This window comes from Dreissena polymorpha, chromosome 11, assembly GCF_020536995.1.
Source record: "Dreissena polymorpha isolate Duluth1 chromosome 11, UMN_Dpol_1.0, whole genome shotgun sequence".
NCBI classification, from domain to species: domain Eukaryota; kingdom Metazoa; phylum Mollusca; class Bivalvia; order Myida; family Dreissenidae; genus Dreissena; species Dreissena polymorpha.
Window position 1 is genome coordinate 9,415,598 of NC_068365.1, and position 27,382 is coordinate 9,442,979.

Genomic DNA, 27,382 nt, shown 5'->3' on the forward strand with positions numbered 1-27,382 from the left:
CTAGAAGACGTTATAAACCGCATCATTTTATTATGTGTATGTTATGAGTGTTTTATATTGTATATGTGTCAATAAACTAAGGCATACAAGTAATGACGTTGATTAAAAGAAACTGTACACACGTTAACTAGGTGTCTTGAAAAGCAGTCTTTACACTCATGTGACTTGACAAGTATGTGAACGTGTGTTTCTGATTACAAAATCGTCTTACCATATATGCGAAATATTAGCTAGAATTAAATAAAACAAAATGCCAACAACACGCATTTTCGGTTAAAAGATAAGATTGAAAATACAATTACATATACACGTGAATGTGAATAACATTTGATTCTGTGATCTTAAAAATAAAAATAAATGGATAAACGTCGTACATGAAGACATCACTGCAAACATATCATTGTAAAAGTGCGTTTATTTCGTAGCAGAGAGTCGCATTACTGAAATAAGGGAAGGTTCCACTGCAATAGATTACACCTATACCTCTTCCGTGACAGAATATTTTGGCCCAGTAACACGTCTGTCACCGATTTAAACGGTTAGTACAGTACCTTATTGTGATTAGCAATTGTGTTTATTATTTCTCAAGAAACAAAGTTGGCAATAACTAAAAACAAGTAGAGCGAAAAAAAATATGTTTGCCAGTATTTAATTAATAAAATGTAACATGTCATTTTAAAACTCGATGGATATTGCCCAGCTTGTAAAGCTTTCGACGCTGCCCGAAACCAATTTCGCATTCGCTCGTAAATGTTTGGATATCACACACAAAAAAATAAAACGACCATTTTGTATCGCATTGAATCTATGTTACCAGACCACATCTAACGTTGAAATTTTGGTCATTGCTATAAGGAACACTGATTTTTATGTTAACTACATTATTTTTAAACATTGCACGAAATATTATTTGATTTTAGTGTTTATGGGCTTTTAAGTATTACTTAATCTTACCGATTACTCATTTGTCTATAGGTAATGAACTGCCTGGCGTCATGGACCAAATTGGTAAGAGTAGACTATTCGCGATAAAAGTATTTTTTTGTTTTACATTTTAAAACTGCTTTCATCCTTCATAGAAAACTATACCTTGCAAGAATCAGCGTACTTTTCATCACAATCACATGTAAGCAACACTATCTCTACTATCTCTACGCCAAGAGAGGAGCCAGAGATTTCAAATTTTTACTGTAATTACAAGAATGAGGTAAACATTATGTTTACAAATCGTTTCCTGCTTTAAACTTTATAATGAAACTTCAAGCAAAAATAAATTGTTAATAGGTTCCACTTATTTCAGAAGTCATCAATGTCAGAAATGTGTGCTTTTTACAGCATTATCGAACCGAGAATTGATAGTGTCTTTACAGCAGCGGGATCAGCCAGTTTTAATTGCTGTATGCGCCTCCATATGTACATATTGGAAATTGAAAACGGGATAAGAGGTACATAATATAAACATGTGCATAAACAGGCGCGAACACGTTGTCCTTCCGAGTTTGGTCAATTATATCCATAATACTCGATTGCCATATTTTTGTCATAATTTTGTGTACAGTATTGCATGCGATACATATTAATCAATTGATGAAATTACATTTGTCTAATTAATATTTCAGCAGAGTCAATAATCAAGTTACTGAAAACGATAACACGACAGGTCAACACAATGCCATTGATGCAAATATTTTTACAAATTCCCTACAAGATAGCACATATGTCATTACCATGAAATCTCAGAAGTTTCAATAGTAATATAAATCCATGTGACAACCGACAATGAAATAAACATCGCAGACAGACATGATGGTCATCTGTCAACACCCACGATGGAAATGCTTCATATGACAGAAGACGATCCATCAACATCTTTGCTGGAAAACCTCTACCAAACTATCCTGTGCCGATTTTGTTTATGGCATTAGCAGATACGACTTTTTCTGATGGTAATGTAAGAGTATGGCGTTTGGTTTCCACAATCATTGTCGTTGTATTGTAAAATACGCTATATTTCGTACTCAACTAATGTAACAAGACTACTACTACTACTATAACTACTACTACTACTACTACTCTACTACTACTACTACTACTACTACTACTACTACTACTACTACTACTACGACGACTACTACTACTACTATACTACTACTACTACTACGCGACTACGACTTATACTACTACTACTACTACTAGACGACTACTACTAACTACTACTACTATACTACGACTACTACTACTACTAGACTACTACTACGACTACTAATACTCTACTACTACTACTACTACTACTACTACTACTACTACTACTACTACGAGACTACTACGACTACTGCTACTACTACTTACTACTACTAATACTACTACTACTCCTACTACTACTATTACTACTACTACTACTACTACTACTACTACTATACTACTACTACTACTACTACTACTACTACTATTACTACTACTACTACTACTACTACTACTACTTCAACTATTACTTCTACCATTACTACTATTACTACTTCTACTATATATCTGAAAGTTTTAAACTTTTATTGTAACCTCCAAAAATATTAATCAAGTGCTTTATATATATTTGCAGTTGATGAACCTGGGTTCGGAATCTCAAGCAAGTATTTTGAAACGATTAAATACATCCCACAGTTTATTTCTATACTATATAAGTTTGTTAAATATTTGATGAATTGGTCTCGATTGTTGGTTTGATCGTGACTCTGCTTTCGAAAGATGGTCAACATCTAGCACAAATAGCAAGTGTCATAAGTGACAGCAATACAACTTACATAAAAGTACTTAATTAACTCAAACACAAATGCATACAAGGCCGTCATCTCAACGGAAACGTTGAATTCGAAATAATTGTGCTGAATTCGTAAATAATGATCGCGAACCTTTCATTAGCCTTATTATTAAACGCTTGAGTTACATTGACAATATTTGAAAAGACATAATTACAAAACAGGCCGAAATACGTCAACTGACGTTTCATTGGAATACCTCCGTGGTTAATCAATCATGGTGCACTTTAAGGTTTCGATAGGTTTTTGAGGATTGTGGACTCAAATTGGTTTTAATTAGTTTTGTTTTGTTCAATTAATGTGCGTACATTTGAAGAATTCAAAGTGAGAACTTATTTGCGCAAACTCTGTTATGCTTAAATGCTGTTATTCAATATTTAATATTTACTCACACACCACTATTGCCTCAAAAGTCTAGGACTGATGTGGAGAGTGCTCGTTACGAATATTTGAACCCGGAAACCCGTGATATGAAATCCCAATACAACTCACTTGTTTAGCAAAGATGTGATTGAATGTAAGTATGTATTATATATAAACAACGTTACATCCAAATTATGACAACCGATCGTATAACGATAGCTATACAATAAAGATGTATATTTGTTTTGACTGATATTAAAAGAACGTTCGCAATTATCAAAGACTGGTTACTAAACGTCTGAGACTAACTTTATGTTACTGTTATCGCTTCAGCTACAAAAGTGGTAACTCATAACACACAGTCGCGAGTTATATACTTAATTGTACGTCGCTTTTAATATTTCAGGCTTTTTTCTTCAAATTTGACAAACAGAAATCTAAAGTTCGACAAACTAAAACTGCAGTGCAATGTTCCTCGATTAACCGAATAATCATTTTTATAGCTGTTGCTGAGAGAATGAAGATTGTGTTAAAAATCAACTTGCATTGTGTTGCAAGGATTCGTGAAATGGTGTATTGTCATTTTTAAAGTGTTTGAATTTTTATTACTATTTTTCATAACTATATTTTTGGCATTTTAAGGTAATTATACGTAGATTTTTTTATTAGTTGAATCATTAGAAATTTACATTTACTAATCGTTTTCATAATCTCGATGAAACCAATACTAGTTATTTAAATAACAGTGTACAGTCGTAATATATTAAAGAATGTCGGTGAACAATTTCTGAATACCCAATTGAACTATTACGCTTCCTTTGTATTTATGCCGGCTGTATTAATAGAATTTAATTTCCGTGTTTCAACAGACAATCGGAGTGTAGTAATAACAAGTCAACATCTTGTCGCGAAAAGCTATCGAACAATAGCCTATATATATGTACCGACATGTGACACCCACCCACTTGACAGCAGTAACGAAGCACGCATTTGCGCGTTTGTCCATTAATTGACCCACACAAGCCTTGGAAGATTCATGCGTGATTATACTATTTAGGTCACAGTTATTATTATAGACTAACCTGCAATATGTATTGTTTAATAATATATACAAATATGCGAATACTGGTATATTGTCATATTATAATGAAAACAAAATCATTCGCACACAGGTATGTTGATGTACTAATAAAAAATTTGAAATTGACACTATCTGAAGCCTTAACAACTTAAGTTGAATCGCAACGTTTCCTATTGACTGTGTATTTTACAAACTCTATGAAAAACTTAAACGATTGTAAACGTTGACATGAAACGGATTTCTTTATTATGTAAATAAGCATGATTAATCAATGTTTACTGGATCTGTTTGAGAAAACCAATCTTTTCGCGAATTGTCATTTTTGTTTTCTCTATAATCCGCAAATGCATACCATTTATTTCTCTTGTTTCAGTAATTGTAGTCATTAATGTATATACAATCAATTTACAAAGACATTTGCATGCAGAGTCTTATTTAAACCGTATATCCTGTGTTTTAACTGTGTCATAACTATCTCTACACAAACTGAATTACTATATAGTGCCTTCCATTTTTTGAATAATGAAGAATACCCTACGTCCGCTCTAAAAAATCATCATCATCATCATCAGCAGCAGCAGCAGCAGCATCATCATCATCATCAGCATCATCATCATCATCATCATCATCATCATCATCATCATCATCATCATCATCATCATCATCATCATCATCATCATCATCATCATCATCACCACGTTAACCACCACCAGGATCATCATCACCATCAGCATCATCATCACAACCACCACCACCATCATCACCATCATCATCATCATCATCATCATCATCATCATCATCATCATCATCATCATCATCATCATAATCATCATCATAATCATCATCATCATCATCACCACCTACACCACCACCACAACCATCAGTATCATCATCATCATCACCACCTACACCACCACCAACACAAAAATCATCATCATCATCAGTATGATCAGCATCATCATCATCATCATCATCATCATCATCATCATCATCATCATCATCTTGTTCATTATCATCATCATGATCATCATCACCACCTACACCACCACCACCATCATCATCATCATCATCATCATCATCATCACCACCACCATCATCATCATCATCAGCAGCAGCAGCAGCAGCAGCATCATCATCATCATCATCATCACCACGTTCACCACCACCAGCATCATCATAATCATCATCACCACCACCACCACCATCATCACCATCATAATCATCATCATTATCATCATCACCACCACCACCACCACCATCATCATCATCATCATCATCATTATAATCATGTTAGTCTTCCAAAAATAATAATTATCTTCATCACCTACGTATATTTCTTCTTCATCATCTATCTCTTCTTGATGTTCAACTGTTTCTTATTATCATTCGAAATCTTCGTCATAATCATGATCGTAATCATCGTTTTCGATCAATATTTAATACAATTGTGGACATAAATTTCGAGTATTTAGATACTGTTTTTTATTACTAATTTACACTTCTTATCAGTATTTCGTCAGAAAATAAATTCGGAAATATGTTAATATTAACTCAATGTTGTTTTGTAAAAAAGCTTGTTTTAAGGTAATAATTAATGGTATAACCTAGTTACTTCATTGTAAGATATATTCGCATGTAGTACGGCAGCAGTCGTTAATGGTTTGTATTGTTTGAATCTTGCTTTAAGTGCAATTTTACTTTAATCTTATTTTATTTCCAAAAGCAAAAAATACATAGTACAAATATGCCAGACATATATACATGAAAATGATATCATTTACACAATAAACAGTGAAGAACATATAACGCAATACTTAATTTCATTCGGGATATGATGACAATAGTACTACTTATAATAACAGTAGTTACCAATAATAATACTACTAATAATAATAATAATTATAAACACTGTAATACTTATAGTGATTATATACGAATAGCGTATACGTTAAACGATATTAATATTGATAGTAATAGGTCCTGTCCAGCAAAGTTAAAAAAAGTTAGCTAAGTAATGAATCGCTTTGTTGTAATAATATATTTTTGAACTTCATTAAAAACGAAGTTGTTGTTTTAATTATTTAATGAGAGCTTACCATAAAGGTGCAGCTCAACAATAAGGGGATAAAACGCATGAAAAAAAGAAACGATCGTAGCGCAGGAAAAAGAGCTATTCGCTGCAAACGGTAGGTATGATAATGAAAGCAGTAATGCTCATCAATTTCAACATCATTTCCGCAAGCACATAGTAGAGTGTTGTGAAAATGAGTATTGAATACGTCCGAGTTTAGGTTCTTAATCGGGAATGTAGAATTGACGAATTTCTATCCTTAGTGTAGGGGTATCGGGGATTGTCTTCGATTAAATAAAAAATGGTTTCAAGGAAGTTTTAAAATTCAAAATGTTGTCACTATTTCGGAAATCAATAGGTAACTAATTCCGTAGATTAATAGCAGTTTGTTGAAATTACCTTAAACAAAGTCAAGTTTTTCTTGATAAAATAATGTAGTCCTCCGCGTTTCTACGATTTCGAGAGAATCGTTCATGAACTGTTTGTGAAAGAAGGTTTAGTAAGGAATTTGGGACTTTGGCTGTTATGCATTTTTTAGATATGAATTAGTTTGAGATAATATCATCGTGTGTCTAAACTTTGCCATTTAAATTCAGAATATAGGTTTCTAAGTGAAACGGATCTGGTTAGACCTGAGACAATACGCGCGGCCTCGTTTGGGATTTTTTTCTAGTACTTCATTGTCATACACTGAACAAACGTCCCATACAATGCACGCGTATTGTAGTAATTGCCGCAAATGTATGAAGTCGATTTGATTTAGACATTTTCTTGAGAGTTTATACTTTACTTCAAGCATAACAACGATGATGTTTGACGCGGATGTCAGAATATTATTCATGTGTTTGTTCCTTTTTCCATCGCTGCTAAACGTAACACCGACATGTTTGTGATCATCAACATATGTAATGGGGTACATTTCCAACTATTAAGTTTGGAAAAAGAATATTCTTTTGTGATGTGGATAGAATTGCTTTAGATTATAGGGGATTAAAATCAACAAGCTATCGCTTTGCCTACACATTAATTGCCTACACATTAATTAGGAAGAGGTCATGGTTACAAAAACCCGAGAGATCGGCTAATATGGATGTATTACATATTAATGAAGTATCGTCAGCAAACAGTCGGGTAATACTAACAAGATTTTCTTCAATATCATTAACATTAATCAGGAAAACCGGTCCTAATACTGAGCCCTTAGGGGCAACGGCATTTAATTCTATTGACTGCGACTTCGCTGAGGCGACAAATACTTCTTAGTAATATTAAACAAATAACTTTCTATCCAATAAAGTATATTTCCACTTATGACAATTTTTTTAAGTTTAAAAAACCTAGATGCCAAACTCGGCCGAACGCATTAAATATATCGCATACGATCATGCAATTAAGTTTTTTGTTGTCAATAGATCGTTCTATTTGATGAAATATATCAATAATTTGAAATCCTGATTGTTTTCAATAAATTAAACTGTGTTCAATAAAATGGTTCTAGAAGTGTTTATGTACAGCAAGCCCAATACGTTTTCCTAAACAGCTGAAAAGAGAAAGGAGACGATAGTTGGAAGGTATTCGAGTAACCCTTTTTGAATAAGAGCATAACACTTGCATTTTTACATAATTAAGGAAATGTGCATGTGTGTAATGATTTATTAAACAATGAGCTTAACGGTCTCGAAATAGACTCACAAGTAAGCTTAAGAAAAGATGGATGATTAAGTCATCACCGATCCATTATTTCAGTTACAGTAATAGACACATTTTGAAAACAGACAAATAGAAACTGAGTAGAGTCGGGAAGAACTCCCAAAGATGTATCTTATGTTGAAAAGGGGACAAAATACTTGTTTAACCGTTTAAGCACGTTGACTGTTCTACATCAGACGGATATATAGTTACTTTTCAATGAATGTTGACTGATTTTATGGGTGGTATCACATCAAAATGTGAATGCGTGTTTCAACATCTTCCAGTATTGTTTGGATTTCTCGATTTTAAATCAGTTTATATCAATACTGTGCTATAATTGTTCCTGTCCATCTTTAATCATATTGTTGACTCTGTAACGAGAGAATTTTAATTTTATTTAGCCCAGTTGTTTTCAGAAGGTTGTTTTTATAGCGGTAGCTTTAAGTCTGGTGCGTTTGCGCGCAAATGTGCGTGTCATAGAGTCTCACCGAGGTTTATCATTAGGACGGACTGCACCTAGTGTAAATGGCATACATAATTTCATTAAATTAAAAAGTTGTCCGTAAATAAATGAGTAGCATCTCCTCCATTCATCATTGTTATAAAATTCAAATTTTCTATGAAAATTTCATTGTGAATACTACTCCTACTGAGTACAATTCGTTAATTATCAATGCATTTTAGTAAAAACTGTTCTACGCGACCACGATGTTCACATGGTCAATACAAGCAACTACAAATTACATGTGTAATGACATAGAGGACATGATATGCTTAATCTAATAAATATGATCCATACATTGACTAGATTTTTACATTGTTATGGGATATGTTTAATAGCCGTTAATAATAGTGTTAGTAGCATAATACATTTAGGTACACACGAGATGTTCAATGGAGATCCACTTTTGGGTTTGGAGATTAGGGGGTGGGGGGGCGTAACAAAAGTCCAATGCAAACACGAGTAGGATTATAAACAAGCAACCACATGAATACCAAAAACAAGTACACATACAATAGGACGGATGATTAAATCACATCATTTTCATAGACAACACAGAACTGCATCAGTTTGTCCAACAACAAAAAATGTCCGCGAATGTTGTAAGTGTGTTTACACAAGTATGACGCCTGGTCGATGCACCCGTTTAGTGCAATAGCTATAGATTTATTGAATTTCATGATAATAACATAACAGCAATTGGACACTTTTAAAAAAGAAAACTTTTTGACAAACTGAAGAAGTAACAGCATCACTATGTTTGTTGAGGACGTCCTGTGATAGCAATCACGTTATCAACAAGTCGATACCTTATTCAGTTAAGTGGAAGTCCGATGTTGCGAACTGTCGGAGCTGTATGACTTTAAGTCGTCAATATGGTTGACTCTATGAATTTTGGATTTTGAGTCATTGACTAGAATGTTACCGTCGGTTGACCATGCGCCAAGTATGCGACGGGATTTCACTAGGGCCCCACGCACTGAATAAGAAGTTAAATTCCCATTGACAAACGTATTCTTATACCGATCGGTTTTCAGTCTCGATTGGGCTTGGTACATTTTTTTCCTGGCTCTGCACGACGTTAACTTGACTATAATGTACCGGAGCTTGCTTGGATTTAGATTCCCGACTCTGTGAGATCGGTCTTTTTCTGACAAGGACATACCGGAACCAATCACGTTTTACAGTTTAATAATAAGATCATCCGTGATTTCATATTTGTTTTCATGTATTCCAGTGACACGTACTAAATTGCGCCTAGAGTATTGTTCTTGACCGTCGAGTTTCGATTCTTAAAGACCAATAAAGGCCTTCAAATCCCAGCTTTCGCTGAACAGCTGCATAATTTGTGTTCTAGAGCTTCCGGTTCGGAGGTTAAGTTAACAATAACGATCGACACCATGTTTTCGACGAATGATTCTATATGGCACGAATTGTAGCTTCTAATGTGTCAGATATGTTTTGAATGGCTGCTTAAGACAGAGATATAATCCAATCACTGAGTGATGGTGTAGTGGACGACTCCATTATGGTCGGAAAAAAAATGGCCGTTGAGTGTCGCTTACGGGTTCGTTTTCAGGCGAACTGAGCGCTTGCTTGCTATGCCTGGTGCGATCATGGGTCTCCAGTTAATTTGACATTTACCAGAAATCATGAAATCACTTAGTCTGTACGTTTTACTGTTATAACGATAAGTAATATGGTGGTTAACATATCAGTTTATAGATGAAATAACTTCAATGCACCAGCATAGCGTGTGTCTGATCATTTCAAAAAGTCCATCACTAATCACTCGCAATCACTTTCAATAGCATATCTATGGAAAGCCTTCGGTGACCTCTGCTAAATTACATATAATCACATAGTTACTATCGGGATTTACATTTTTCGCGGAACTTTCAAACACGTAGGAATCTCGGGAATCAATATTATCGCGGAACTGTGAAAATCATCGTAGAAAAAGCGGGCTCAAAAATCGCGCGGAACTTTCTTATCTTCCGTCGGACCAATTTAACATTGAACTACTGTACTGAAGGCGGGTTACCCCGTGAAAATGATTTGATCGGCTAATGAAAAATCACGCGGAAGATACATTTTTTCTACAGAGCACTTACGCATTGAATTAATGAAGGAAAAGCGGGTTGCTATGTGGTTACCTGATACAATTTGTTTGGTTCCGACACCTAGAACGAACCAATAAAATCTCGCGTCTAATCCAGCATTCACGCATTTTTCAGGCGGTTGTTTCACATAAAAAACCAATCCGTAAAAGGTGAAAAACGGATCAATTTTGTTGACTTTAGTCACAAGGTTAGTATTCTAGATCGGTTAACCGATATGCAAACATCTAGGGAATAAAACAAGTGAAAACATGAAATATTTTTGCGACATATTGTATTGTATTTGGGTAAGAACATCGTCCCTTTAGCTCAGTTAGTAGAGCAACGTGCTAGTGTTATAGTAGTCTTGTGTTTGAGTCCAGCACCGTATACATCTTCAATAAAAAAGGAATAACAAGGCTTTGTACAAGTTATACTGATTAAGTAAAATACAAATTGCTTTAATTGAAACATGCTTGGAAATTAATTTACGTATGCTGTATGTTTCACACCCGTTAAACATATTTTTTATTGAAAGACAACAACCCCAAGTGTCAATTCTTATCAACCTTTTCCCTGCTTAATACGCTGCATAAAACTTACGTAAACAAAAACTTCTGACAACCTTATGCTAAGATAATTCAAGTGGAAACATTAAGAGGAAAGAAGACAATATCTATATGATTTTGAATTATAAGCTGGCCATCCTACATCTAATTATGTATATAGGGTACAAGTTAACTTCGGGAAGGTACAAGATGGCCAAAAACATGTACGAGTTAACCACAATCGGTACGTATTCACCACGGAACCTGTTAACCGGCATTCAGAACAAGAATATTTATTATTATATTTAATCGTATCACAAATCTGAAAAATAACACACTTTATTTTATGCTTTCCGGTTGTTTATAGAGAAATATCAGTAAATTAAATCTGATATTTCACTGTTTCAAACAGTGAAAAATAACAGTAAAAAATGCCGATATTTTTGAAAAAAAACACCGATATTTTTCACTGTTTACCTGTGAAATGACGTCATTTTTCGACGAAATGACGTCATAAATCCAGCGAAATTGTTCAGTTAAACTCTTTTACAGTGTTAATAAACGGAGAAAACAGCATACAATAAATATACAATTTGTTGGATTCGATGGCATATCGATTTTAATTTACTCGTAATCATAGAAAAAATATATTTTATATGTTCACTCGTGAAATAAAATCGATATTTAATCAAATCAGACAAATATCATCTATTTATTTTATGCTTTTTGGTGGTTTATAGAGAAATTTCAGTAAATTAAAACTGATTTTTCAATGTTTTAAACGTTGAAAAATAACAGTGAAAAATATCGAGACGAAATGACGTCATAAATCCAGCGAAATTATCCAGTTAAACTCTTAAATATTGCAAATAAACGGTGAAAAAAGCATAAAATAATTTTAACAAAATGTTGGATTTGATGGAATATCGATTTTAATTCACTCGTGATCATTTGAACAAAATATATTTTCACGCGTGGCTGCGCCCCTCGTGAAAATATTATTTTATATGATAACTCGTGAAAAAATTGATATTCCATCGAATCCAACAAATATCCTCTATGTATTAGTAATAACAAACCCAATGACTGGCAAGACAAAGCCCAAACAGGAAACAGATAACAAGCGAGTACTTCTGATATACTGACCAAATGAAATAAAACAAGATTCTAATAAGATAAGACTTTGTGGTTCAACATTCAACATTTTGTTTTCATGGCAACGAAGTCCAAATAACTTGACGATACCGGTTAATTCTGAGCTATTTTTAAGCAGAATCCACCTTATGTCCAAAAGTGTGTTATGGCTAAATTTTTGTATGACGTATTTTTTCTCAAACAAAGCATCTGTTAAAACTTCAGATATCAAAAGAAGAATGCAAATAATGTATACAATAATGTGGAAGAAAGACAAAAAATTAACGCAAGTATGAGCCCGAGGTTTTGTATTTTATAGATTTAGCAGCGTTCCCAACATGAACATCATCTTCTGTGTTCATATCAGAGTCAAAGCCAGACTGTACGTCCTCTGTTGTGGACATCCGTAATAGAGCCAGATTGCACGTCATCTGTTGTGGACATCCGTGTTAGAGCCAGCTTGCACGTCATCTGTTGTGGACATCCGTGTTAGAGCCAGCTTACAAGTCATCTTTTTTGGACATTCGTGTTAGAGCCAGCTTGCACGTCATATAGTGTGGACATCCTTGTTAAAGCCAGCGTGCACGTCTTTTTTGTGGACATCAGTGTTAGAGTCAGCTTGCACGTCATCTGTTGTTGACATCCGTGTTAGAGTACCTTACACGTCATCTGTTGTGGACATTCGTGTCAAAGCCAGCTTACACGTCATCTGTAGTGGACATTTGTGTTAGAGCCAGCTTGCTTATCATCTGTTTTGGACATCCGCGTTTGAGTCAGCTTGCACGTCATTTGTTGTTAACATCCGTGTTACAGCCAGCTTGCACGTCAACTGTTGTTAAAATCTGTGTTAGAGCCAGCTTGCACGTCATTTGTTGTTGACATTCGTGTTAGAGCCAGCTTGCACGTCATCTGTTGTGGACATCCGTGTTAGAGCCAGCGTACACGTCATCTATCGTGGACACCCGTGTAAGGGCCAGCTTGCATGTCATTTGTTGTGGACATCTGTGTTAGAGCCAGCTTGCACGTCATCTGTTGTTGACATCCGTGTTAGAGCCAGCTTGCACGTCATTTGTTGTGGACATCCGTGTAAGAGCCAGCTTACACGTCATATGTTGTGGACATCATTCTGAGCCAGCGTTCACGTCCTCTGTTGTGGACATCCGTGTTAGAGCAAGCTTGCATGTCCTTTGTTGTAGACATCCGTGTTAGAGCCAGCGTGCACGTCATCTGTTGTGGACACCCGTGTTAGAGCCAGCTTGCACGTCATCTGTTGTGGACATCCATGTAAGAGCCAGCTTGCACGTCATTAGTGACATCCGTGTTAGAGCCAGCGTGCACGTCATTTGTTGTGGACATCCGTGTTAGAGCCAGCTTTCAAGTCATCTGTTGTGGACATCATTCAGAGCCAGCATGCACGTCATCTGTTGTAGACATCCGTGTTAGAGTCAGCTTGCTCATCATCTGTTGTGGACATCCGCGTTTGAGTCAGCTCGCACGTAATTTGTGACATCCGTGTTAGAGCCAGCTTGCACGTCATTTGTTGTTGACCTCCGTGTTAGAGCCAGCTTACACGTCACCTTTTGTTAACATCAGTCAGTGCCAGCTTGAACTTCATTTGTTGTGTCACGGAAGAGCATTCACAGAGACTGGACGAATTGGATGCCCAAAATAAGCGATTGACTGCTTTGGCGTAGCAGAAGAGTCGCACTGACCTAAAAGAAGTTGAACTGTTAGAAACATCGTATGTCTTATAAAAGTACCTGGTGTTTTATGCTATTTTAAAAGCAGGGTAAAAGGTAACAAATTGTAATGGTGATGCATAATAAGGCATGAAACCAGGGCCGGATTAAGCTGTTTTGGGGCCCAAGGCTGCATATGTTTCGGGGGCCCCCTTCCCTCTAGCCATTTTGTATATTGAAAACCATACTTGATACTACAACTACAAAGATCAGAAAACTTGAATTTGTATATATAGCAAAACAACATTGACAATGTAAAACTATTTTATTAACTGAACTTAAAATGCATGTTACATGTAACAGATTCCAGCCTATAGGGTTCTTTTACGACAGTTGTGTAACGTCTAGTTCTCGGAGGACTTGACATTCAGTAGACAGTAGCCAAATGCTGTAACCTTTCCTGAATCATGGTGTTCCGTAGATAGTTTTTCACGCGTGATTATGTTGAAAATGACTACCTTGACAGTTATCAACTGGAATTATTCGTAAAGCGACTGCAAAGTTGTCTGTAATTTACCGCCATCTAACTTCAACAGTTCACTTATGTGGGTGATGGTTCTGTCTTGGTCCGCTTCTGAGATGGTTTTGAATGAACGAGCCCGTCAACAAAAGACGCCTCAATGTCATCTGGATTAGATTCCAATAGATGCGTTGCACATTCTCGCAGATCATCCAAGGTGAGAGACTCAAACTATGTCATGAAACTAAACAGTTTGTCAAGACCAGAATATGCGCTCAACCGCTTGGGAAGTTCAACAATTAATGAGACAATCAACTATGCATGTCGCATGTGTGAATTAAAAAATTGTCGCGTGCACTTACTCCAAATTTGCATCTGGTGTCGAACTCTTGTCACGAAATAGTTTCCGCCGTTTCTTATGCGTATTCGCATCCTACTATTCGTTGATTGCAACAGACGCTTTGGTTTTCTCTTCAATGTCGTCAAACGTGTCCAGATGTTGGCATGACCATACGGGCAAGTCTTATACTAAACAGAGCAACTAATGGTTCTGAATGGATATACAACACAGAAAAAAAACCTGATAGCATAGTTAATCAACGATAACTAAACGGTAACAATTCGACATACATCGGGAAACTTGTAAAATTACACAGAAAATTTCTACTGCATTCCCTTCAGAGTCGTTCAATGGCGTAATAAAGAACGACTTTACACTGGGAAACTAGTCTGCCGTTAGGGCCCCTTTAAAATCGGGGGCCCAAGGCTGCAGCCTTGTTAGCCTAGTGGTTAATCCGGCCCTGCATGAAACTTCATTCAGTTTAGTAAGCTATTTAGAAAAATATATTAAATTTTCTGATTTTTTAATAGCCTACGAGACAGGGTATGACAAATAGTGCAGTACTCTACTATTTCAGTCTGGGGCGTTCTATAATTCCTGCAAACAGAAATTCAATTACGATAACTATGTTTGAATTATTTGTTTGAATAATAATCGGTGTGTAATATTTATGAACAGAACACAACAACACATATTTTAATAAAACGCTGAGACACTGAGAAGGGGAGACCTCTAAATCAATACTTTTTCTGTCTAGAAATAGTCAAGACAGGCATTCAGACAATGTCTCTTCGTAGTTTTGTCACAAGTGGCGCCATAAGAGTTTGTATAGAGGTTTTCTAAGATTTCACCTAGTGACATATGTTTTTACCACACTTTACCAATTCAGATTTAGCTGGCTAGTTTCGAAAAAAAAATTACAAAGTTTCGTCAAGATTATCACAAATGGCATATAAAGTTATTAGAAGGTTTAACCTGTTGGCATTATGTTTGAGCCAATTTCGACCAGATTAAAAATATATATATATTATGGAAATAAAAATTCTGACAGAGTTAAATCAAGCAGGACAAACAAATGAAGCGTCCCAAGCGGTAGCAAATTATTTTTAAGATGTCACCTGGTGACCGAGATTTCGACTCAATTTCACCCGAACTCGAACTACGCCCAGACGTTTTTAACATAAAAGGTCGTTGTGTCATCAATATTGTGTCATAAACGTGGTTTACAGAGTAACAACAATGTATTTCCATGATTTTACAAGAGGACCAAGTTGTTGAACCCTCTTGACCGAAATTGATCAAGATATTTTCGAGTAAAACATTCTGATATAGATTAATTTAGATTGAACAAAAACGTAGGCCTCTAGATTTGTAACGAGCTTGACGTTCGCAACGAGTAACGCACGACGCCGGCCTCAAAGAGACAACATACTTAATCTTTTAAACTTCTTGCTACTATGAGCTAAACAGTGCGGATAATTATGTCTATACGTCGCTGTTTGCTTTATTTTAAGCTTTCGATCATAAAAGAAGAAAGGCTTAATTTTGCTTTATTTGGGAAATTATGCGAAAGCATTCACTTTTAAGAGAAAACGGCATTTCCGATATATAATGGTCTATTGTAGCTTCAATTGTCGCACGTAGCTCTGAAACCGCATCCAACACTGCTGCAAAAAACCAATATCGATTACAAATATCGATTACATAATAATGGAAATCAGCTTACGTAAACTCCAAATCATCGTCAAGATAAGAATTTACGCTAACTTATGTCAGTTAAGATTTTAGTAATACGAATACTTTGATAACAGATGGCACTTCGATAACAGAGAACAACAAAAGCCACGTGCGAGCGGCGAGTTTTTCAGTTTGTTTGCATTTATGTTCTGTTCATTTGGTTTTCAGACACCAAACATTGTTTGGTCGATTAATGGTATAGTACTTCAAATTTCGAAAACAGAAATTCGTGAAAAAACGGGGGAATTTATACCAAAAATTATAAAATTCCATCGATAATCATCATGATTTAGATTATTAGTACGTATTTAAACAAAATAAAAATACTTGGTAAAAAATCAAGAACGTGCCAACTATTCCAAATAAAAGATCAATATGTCCATTAATGTTACAACATGTTTCATTTTAGTTTACTAACGTAGTTGAGGAAATTCAAATGTTTAAAGAGTCGGATGCCAAACTTTTATGGACACTTCTTTTACCGATCATCTCAATGACAATGACACTTGTATTCCAGATAACTCGACACTTTTTACCAGATATAACACACTCTATTAAGTGAATCAGAAATGCGGAATTCGCTGTGGAATACTGTTATAGTAAGCAGGCGATAAATAAAAATGTATGTTCTGGCGTAAAATAAAAACGAATAACCAAAATATTTGTATCCCTTTGGAATATGATTATGATTTTGTATAAATGTGAAAGATACATGTGAAAATAATTCGATATGACTGATGAGTACAGTCTATATGCCCATACTTTCTCCAGTTTTCGAGTCTCCGATGGATTTTCGCGTAGTACACGAGCTTAAACAATTTTAAATTACATTCTTTGTAGCGAAACGGCTGATCTAAAGCATATATAAGTATGTCCCATTGAAGGTACTAAGGCCATTTACTTAATAATATACTATATAGCATGTCATAAAACATCAATCTGCTAAAACTGCAACTTAGAGATAAAAATCAGCAGCGATGCAGGTCCAAAATTCTAGTGGAACTTTTTGGCTCAATGTCAGTAAATTAAAACATTAGCAATAATGGAAAGAACGGTCGATTAAATCACACGATAGTGGTGCCAAAGTTGTGCGTACACGTCGTTGTTATTAATATAAACACAACACATTCTGCATATGAACTTGGATATACATGACATAATTATATATTACAGAATGAGCGAATCGGAGTTAATGCATGTTTCCTTTTATTCGTTTCTTTCCACAAATGACGCATACAAGATTTCATAACATATCTAAATTTAATATCTAAATTTAAAGCATAAGCATACGACACTTTAACTACAACAATTGATATTTTCGTTAAAGGGGCATTTTAACAGAATTTGTCATGTATTGAAGTTTGTCATTAAGTGATTTATATTGATAAATATAAACATTATATCATAAAAATTCCAGTAAAAAAAAATAAAGAAAAAAAAAGAAAAAAAGTAACCCTCGACGAGGCTCGAACCACTGACCCCTGAAGCAAAAGTCTATCGCTAAGACCACTCGGCCATCCGTGCTTATAAAATGAGTGATGTATTGTATACTTTATATAAGCTATCTTCGTAGTATCACAAAATATAACGACAACAACAGATCTCTCTAAATTATTCAATCGTTTCGCGTTGCAACGCTTTATAATTTTAAGGGTTTTTAATCGTCAAAAGATGCATACAATGGATATTTTAGAGCATGGTAACTGTTCAGTATTACTGTTTCCTGAAAAATATCATAACTACAACGAAAATTTGCGAATCTGAAACAATTTTTTTAAAAAAGGTGGTCAATTTATCAAAACGTGAAAAGACCCCTTTAATAACTTTTTGTTTTGATGTTTCACTTAGTCAGCTCAATATGATTTGACTGAGATAAGGTTTAAATGTAATTAAGCATGATTGTATTTATTGTTTCTGCTTTTTTTCCATGTTTTTTTATATTTTTAAAACAAGATGTGACAATCATGAAGCCACATGTATACCGCATTATTAACCCTCAATCGCTTTTCTCAACACTATTTACCAGTACATACTTGTTAGTCTACTTTATTAATTAATGCGCAGTTTTTTTGTACCGACAGTTTTGTATTGGTATCTTATTCACCAAGTATAGCGTTACTTTACATAGGATTTTATAAAGAACACGTGTGTATTTGCCGCTTTAGGATCCCTTCGCTTCCGTTATCCAGAGGCCTGTTATAATTAAAATAACACACAATCGTGTTAATTCACATTATCCGTTGTATTTTCATCTCTATGAATCTCAAGTTACCACCAAATAAAAACAAGTTCACTATGTAGACAATTATTTCCGGTTGTCACTTGAAATATATTACTTCAGAAATAAGCATTTGAATCTTATTAAAGAATTGCACTTATAATATTAATTGTATATATTAATAGTAATGAGATTTTTTAAAACAAACAACGCCATTGGTTATATTTTACCTGTGTATGTAATTACGTTATGCATAGATTCCCAATGTGTCGCGCTTGACAATTCAAATTGATTCGTTCTTGAAAATGTTTGGTACGAATAGCCATAATATACATAAATGCATTTCAAGTAGAAGATAAAACTCGGTTATCAGAGTGCCCAATTTGTTGAAAGTCTCTGTTATCCGAAGTGTCCTATATCGGGAATCAAAGTATCCGCAACTTCATGAATATCACCTATTAAAAAATGCTCTATCTTCGTTTATACTTCATTTAATACTATCAAAATTCAAGTATTTAAACCACATTTATTACTCCAAATGCTGGAATAGCAAACAATTTCTTGCAATATTTCTAAGTAGTTTTTTATTGTGTTGAAATGTTTACTGTTCACCCTGTTTATGCTGTTTTCCGACCGAACTTTCATTTTGGGGGCACAAATCTACCATTTTACCGTGATTTGTTTTCTTCCCAATATAAAGGGATACACCATTTATCAACTCGACCAAGTGCCTTGTCCCAAAAAATGATCTTTAGGGCATAACTTTTGAAACCAACTGAGAAACTTATCTCTCGCGCGTGGCTTTTGTTGTTCTCTGTTATCGAAGTGCCATCTGTTATCGAAGTATCCGCATTACCAGCGTGTTTATGTCACTTTAATAAGTAGATTTGTTTGACAATTCGAAAGAGCGCCTAACGTCAGATATATCGGCAAACCTGTGTATATTGAATATTACGCAAATGACGCATACACACTATAATAATTGAAAAGATGTAATTTAGTTTCACTGTATTATATTGTTTGCAATATTTTTAAAAGATTCGTTCATCTGCTCGAGTTCTGTGAAACGGTACTCTTAAGACGGACGTATCTTTGCTATACTATGTAGTCATGAATCCATTATTCTCAGAAACCTTTATAATTTCCTTTCCAAACATTGACCAAATTGAAAGTGCAATAAGACCTTATTAGTATTTGGATTTTTAGGTTTTTACTGAATTAAGGAAGATTTCAGTACCGAGAAAGTCTTAACAACCACAACGAAATTCCTATTTTAACCTGCTGTTTCAGAAACTAATGTTTAAGTAGCAATGGGAAGAATTTTTCTTTGAACAAAATTGTTTAGGTAAATCCTTGTTTTCATTTTATGAATACCTGCGCCGTAAGAATTGCTCAAAATATTTTTTGCTTATAAAGATGGGTTCAGCGCAATACAAATTTTATCATGTCGGTACTCACGAAATATTTACGCCGCAGTGGCGTTGTAGATATGATGTCTGCCTAGAGACATGGGCGATTACTGGTTCGATCCCCAATGTGGGATCGTTTATTAAGATTAAAAAAAACAACCACCAAATTGTGGTTCTACCGAGTTTACGGACTTCAAAGCGTTATCATTAGCACTAGGTTAATGTAAATAATATATTAACCTAGTTTATTATAGATAGCTTTCAATAATATAAATAGCTTTCAATAAAGTAAATATTTACTTACAAGAACATCATCAGCATGGTAATGTATTGAAGAAATAGCTGACATGTGAACGTAAGTTGATGCGTTCATTCCGACGTGTATTAGGTCCTTTCGCGCATGTGGCTTCCTTATGTGAGAACCCGATGTGTATTCCAGCACACCTACTTAATTTATTTACGATACTCACGAAAGCTGGGACGACTTTGGAATTATAGCTGCAATGTCCGGCTATTTAGTTTCTTGAAATATATTTTTGCTATGGTATTGTAGTGTTTGTGTTGTTGTTGGGGGGAAAGGCCCTCGTTTGGCCGTTTTTTGGGACCGAATTGGGGCCGAAATTCGGCCCCATTCCCGCCTTAAAATAGTATTCTTTTTCCCCCTATTTAAGCTAAAAATTCCCCCTTCGATTTTTTTTTACTTGTATACCTATGTTGCCAGCTGGTATTGTGCTATTCACCTTTGATTAAATGTATATTTATGCAAATTACACTAAAATATAGCAATTTTAAGTGTTGAATGGTTGTTGAAAAGATCTTCTAAAATTCCCCCTTTCGCCCAAAACGACGCGAAATTCCCCCCCTCTAAGGGCCCCGGCCCCAATCCCCAAAGTGTAGCAAGGGCCCTGGGGGGGGGGCGGTGTCCGGTATAGTGGCCATCAACCAATCTTACATGCACCTGGGATTGGGGATTGGACCCGGGTCGTCTAGTGGAAAAGGGCGAGTATCAAGCCCTGCGCTAACCTGACCGCGTGAATGTTAAGTGAGACATTATGCAGTCCGTTCATCCATCCATGAAAAAAAGTCTCTTATCAGTGTCAACGTTGAATCTTTAAGCCTTTTCTTATTCCAAGCTTAACTGTAAGATGATAAGTTGCACTTAACAACGCTCTTGTTGGCTATAAGTTAGTTGTTTATGATAAGTCCATTAAGATTGGCGGCCACGTCAATAGTAGGGCTCACATGGGTAAAACATATCGGGTCTTCGGGTCGGGTCGGCGGGTCAAAATTTAAATACCCGAGAAAATTCGGGTCGGGTCTGGTCAGATAATACATTACTTAATTAAAAAAAACTACATTAATTGTCATAGCATGTTTTAGCGGTCTAAGGTATTCAACTGTTTGTCAATTATATTGATTAGAATATTATACAGTCGATTGGTGTATAGCGGATTTTAGTGAGTAACGGATAGGTTAAACGTTTTTTGCAAAATACTTTTATTTATGCTAAGATTTATAGTTTTCTATTAATTGAATACAAAAAGCCTACCATTGTTAAGTCGAGTCATGTTTTTGTTGACGTGTATCAATGTTTACAACTGTTTCTTTTTTCGAAAGCAAAACAAGGTCACGTTATGTACGCACCGTTTTTGTGGCGACAGGAAAAGTGCAGACGAATGGTTTCTTTACTTAAATCTACGTTAACTTGCTCACCTTTATTTTGTGTAAAATATGCTGCTTGTCTCTATTTCGGATACTCGACGGAAGGCCCAGGTCTTTATGTCCTTATCTCCGGTTATTTTTCCATAATTTTCCATGAATCTTCCGGAACAAGACGAAATTATTACGCATTGAGCGTAATAAGTCCACACAAAATAGTTCGCATTAACTACTATTTACTTAAATCTACGTTAACTTGCTCACCTTTATTTTGTGTAAAATATGCTGCATTTTAGAGAATAGTACAAATAATTCAAATTAAGTTTCACACTAACATTCATGTAACAGTTTATCTGTATCTGTATCTGTATATATATTTCACACTAACATTCATGTAACAGTTTATCTGTATATTCCTTATTTACTTGACCATATACATAGTGGTTGAGGAAAACTTCTTTTGTTTTCCATCGTCCTATTTTCATTACTGTTTCAGGTAATGTCCCGATTGAAACTGCTTGCGTGGCACCTGTTGGTCTAAACGATTTAGCACTAAATCCTTGATCACTTAAGCCTGCAGCAGTAATACTGTCTTGTAAGATATTTGCAACGGTATCAGCACTAATATGTTTGTACGGTGCATTCAAAGCGATAAATAAGGGTCTATAATCACCCTGACGAAACTGCTCCGTTCTTTCAATATACATCTTAAGACAACTTATGGGATCACATGATGAATCATCACAAGGTGGAATGTTAATTTCAAATCCCTGTCTGTTTGTGTCATTTTTAATTGCCCAAAAATGTAAAGTCATTGAGCCATCATTTTCAAAATACACATCATCAACTGACATAAATGTCGGGTTTAGTAAATTTGTCTGCGGATCGAAGCTTTTCCCTTTTGGGGCCAAATCGGATGGCCGTGTCATGCACACAATTGCAAGAAGAGTTATAGCTTTCATACGTAGCATTTTTAAAGTTAGTTTGTCGTTAGATTCCATTTTATTAAACAACTGTACGAAAGCCTCTATTGGCATCGGTTTTTGACGAACCATTGGTCTCTTAGTAGCTGTTTTTACCAGTGATGTAACGAGTCTATGAATATCACTACTATCTGTAGGCGATTTCAGGCCCAATGCCTGGAAGAACGAGCTTAAAGCTGCTAGCGAAATCTTCAATGATGATTCTGGACGTTCAGACTTATCAGCGATAGAACACAAATAATCTGCCAAATGTGCTGTTGTAGAAGTATCAGTTGCCACATAGTTATGTAATTTGCAGAATACTAAATATTTTTTAATATACACATTGTAAGTAGATAATGTTGATTCAGCCAAAGAATGTACAGTTTGTTTTGCCGCTCGCGGGGACCAGCCTAAACAACGTAATCTGTTCGCCCACATACTCTCCAAGCGAAAATCTTCCATCTGTGATTTTTCAAAGGTTCCCTGGCCCCGATGGCCATCACTGTTCTTTTTGACATTGGAAGTTCCACTGGCAGGTCTATTGCCATTTGCGTTAACTGTCTGAACCATGGCTGCCCCGGCCAAAGAGGTGCTATCACTGTAGCTGTTGCATTTTGAAGATTTATCACATTTAACACTCGCGGAAGAAGCGCAAACGGAGCATTCACATAATTGTTCATTTGTTTCCAATTTGTTTGCGCAAGAGCGTCCACCCCGGATGTGAACGGGTCGTAAAATAGAGAATTGTATGTCTTTAGCTGGGTCGATGTTATCGATGCGAATCTGTCCACATCGTGTGGACCCCATTTGCGGTCGAGCATTTTGAACAACTGTGGATGAAGCATCCACTCGTACGAGGATTCTATTCGGGAGAGTAAATCCGCCCTCCAGTTTTGCGTTCCCGAAAGGTATTTCGCCTGAAGTTTTATGTTTGCCTTCATGGCCACTATGTGAATCGAACGCGCTATTGCGTCTAGGGATGCTATGGAACCACCCATACCATTTATCATTGCAACTGTAGTCACGTTGTCTGAGAGAACTTGTATGCTGCGATTGCATAAATCCGCTTTGAAAGATTGTATGCCCATTAGTACAGCTAATAGTTCGCGGTAATTGGAACTTTGTTGCTGAATACGAAGGGTCCAAAATCCCTGAGCTTGTTTGTGACTGTCTGTGAGCCATGCTCCCCAGCCTGACTTAGACGCGTCTGTGATTAATTGTGTATCTATTTGTTTGTTAACTACAAAAAAGGCGTTCCACTGTGAAACAGAGTCTAACCACCACTGTAAATCAGTATATGTATATTTGTCTAAGAACAAAATGTCACTCCAAGACTTTCGGGTAGCAAGTAATCTATATAAGTTTCTAAGAAGTAACTTTGCAGGAAATATACACTTTGACATGGACACACATTGCCCTGCGATTCTTGCTAATCCACGAGCTTGGATTTCCCCTTTAAATAACACTTTTTTAATATCGCGTTTCAATTTGCGAATACGTTCGGATGTGATACGAATTACACACTGTTCACCCGAAGTGTCAATAATATATCCCAAGTAAGGTTTAACATATGACTCCACTAAAGAAGACTTTTCAAAATTCACCACCCAACCTAACTCTTGTAAAGTTTTAATTAAAAGCTGTCTATGACTATTTATACATTTCTCTTCGGCTAATAAAATAAAATCGTCTACATACACTACAACTCGTAATCCCTGAGAACGAAGATATGTTATGACTGGTCGTAGAATTTTAGTAAAGAAATATGGACTACATGAGTGTCCGAACGGCAACACAGTCCATTTGTAATAATTACCACGGAACTGAAATCCTAACAGCTCTTGATGGTCCGGGTGTACTGGTACATGAAAAAACCCATTTTTTAGATCAGCAGTTACAATATAGTCTTTAGGTTGAATAAATGAAATTACAGTACTTATATCTTCATTCTTAAACTTGGGTGGTTGACATTTATTATTCAACAATCTTAAATCAGTAATAAGTCTATATTTTCCATTTTTCTTTGAAATACAATTTATAGGCGAAATACACATTGGCTTAGCCTCACATGGTACAACATGACCTAATAACAACAAGTCATTAATTTCTTTTAACAAAAACTGCGATTGTAAAGTAGAAAACTGCCTGTTTTCACAACAAAAACTTGGAATGTCACCAACTATAGGAAACTTAATACCATTGGCAATATAACTCAGAACAGTTTCAGAAGCACCTATCTGGCGCCATGCATCAAGATTTGATGCTAAAGTATTTCGCATTATTTTAATAACTTATTCTATCTCAACATCAGACTGTCGGTTGCCGGGTGTTTTAAAACGCGCTCCTTGCAACTGATCAAAAACATCGCGACGGCCCCTGCCGTAATGGTTACCTCTTCCACTACCATACGAAGGGTTACCAGAAAAAGACCGTCCACGCCAACGTCCTCTTGGCGGTGCATCAAACCGACGAATACTAGATAATTCAGCGGCTACACGTATGTTGTTAAGTGTTTCCCGATCGAAACCAGATGCGTTTCCTTGTAAACATCGAAAAATGTTTGCTGTAGGCTCATCGAAGTTGCTATTGACTACAAGTGAACCGTACTCTTTTTGCAAATAGTTAAGCTGTGCTGTAAGGGTGATATACACTGGCCCTAAATCACTAGGTTCATTCTCCTTAATTTGACTTAAGAGTTTAAAACATGTTTCAACATATCGACCACATTTTGATATAACATTAAGTGTTTTTTGGTTCTCTCTACGAATGCCAGTTCTAGACTCATGAAGCTTCAGATGAGGAGGTAACAATACCTTGTCTACCGTCTGTTTCACACAGTCAAATTGTTCCTGAATATTTTTAGGAATAGGACCTTCGGCGGTGGCTGCCGATGAGTCAGGACCGAGGGTAAATGGATTGGCCAAGTGTGGCAGATCAGAAGATTGTTCAATATTGGCCTGGTATGGCAAAAAACTGACTTCCGGTGGCGGAAATCTACTGGACGTTTTTGTTGTCGCAGAGCGACCACGGAAAGAACCTTGATTAAATTCAATTTTGGATAACCTGTCCTCTATGCGCTGTATAGCCTCATGGAGGGGATCTTTGTGCGCAGAATAATCACGAGTCCGATCCAAACATTCATTTATTTCTTCAGAAACACTCATTTCTAGACTAACATGTGCCTGGGCCCCGCCGTGTGTTTTGCACTTCCGGAACAAGACGAAATTATTACGCATTGAGCGTAATAAGTCCACACAAAATAGTTCGCATTAACTACTATTGAATTTTGCAGATTTTGTTTGGTAAACATAATGTTCATTGATGTAATATTTTAGTATTATGTGTCCTTTACAAAATTAAGAATGCTCAGAAACCAAATTGACGCGAACCACATATAATAAGCATGAAAGCTGCAACTCGGGATTTAGTGAATAACGGACATGTGGTGACCCATATTCAGGAATGTGGGGATTGTCTCAAAATAAATATAAACTCAATGGAAGTTGAATAATACACATGTGGTTAGCGTGTGGCTATGATATTTATTAGTGAAAACATCATTTTTAATGAAAAATAATCAAATTATAACGAAAAATCGATTTCTCTGAAAACATATTTTTCACTATCAAATCTATATGTAATTATAACAAAGTATTCAACTCAAAATGACCCGAATATAGGGTGCATCGCTTTGAACAGCCAGTACTTCATCAATTGTGCAGCGATTTCCATGAACTTGGTCTTATTAAACGCAGAAATGAATTTAATTTCTGGAAACGTACACATATTGCAATTATTTGCTACAAATGATGTGTCGAATTTCAAGAAATAACACGATACACATGTAATCCGATAAAGACCTAAGCGATTTGGTATTGTGTAATCAGTGTACCATGAAATTCGCGCTGTAAACAAATATAATTTTTCGGAAATTTAAAACCGTTGGCATGTTTCAATAGGAAAAACATGTGTCTTTCTAGGTTTAATGGTTTAATTACTGAATGCATTGTATTAACGTTAAAATGAGACTCGAAGTCCTTAGCTATCCGTTATACACCAATCGACTGTACTTTATGAATGAAGTACTGAACTGCATATAACTATCTATTAGGTTTACACAACGCAGTTGAACTTAATCAGCAAATGTTTGTATAACTTGGAATACCGATCAAAAGTGCATGTATAGGAAAAACAACATGTGAAGAAAAAATGAAGCTTGTTTTATTTTGGAAGAGAAGCAAAAAGCTGTTTTCCATCCTTTTGTCGAAATCCATTTTTTGTTTGTCCATCCCTATTTTCGAAATGTATTTTAAACCAAACTATTTTTGATAGCGTTTATATCGAATGCTAACCACTCTGACCCAAAACCCGATGTACGAAATCGGTATCCTGTCGTAGCGAATTATTCTATTCCTATCGAAGTTAACAATTTTGAATGACAACCACACAATGCGAAATAGGTTTATCCTTCATTCGATGCTTTGAAAATATTTAAAAAAAATACTGTTTAAACTACCACGTCACAATTGTTGTCCCTAAACTCCTGAGAGAA

The 27,382-nt window shown here is 35.7% G+C and overlaps 1 protein-coding gene across 1 annotated transcript in view; it reads right to left on the reverse strand.

Moving 5' to 3' along the window:
* The window catches only part of LOC127851260 (uncharacterized), a 26,443-nt gene extending 449 nt beyond the window's left edge, over positions 1-25,994 (reverse strand). Inside the window, exon 1 of the mRNA XM_052384906.1 lies at positions 25,644-25,994. Within this exon, the coding sequence (XP_052240866.1) occupies positions 25,644-25,994 (351 nt within the window). The remainder of the gene's footprint in view (positions 1-25,643) is intronic.
* Between the last annotated feature and the right edge of the window lie 1,388 nt (positions 25,995-27,382).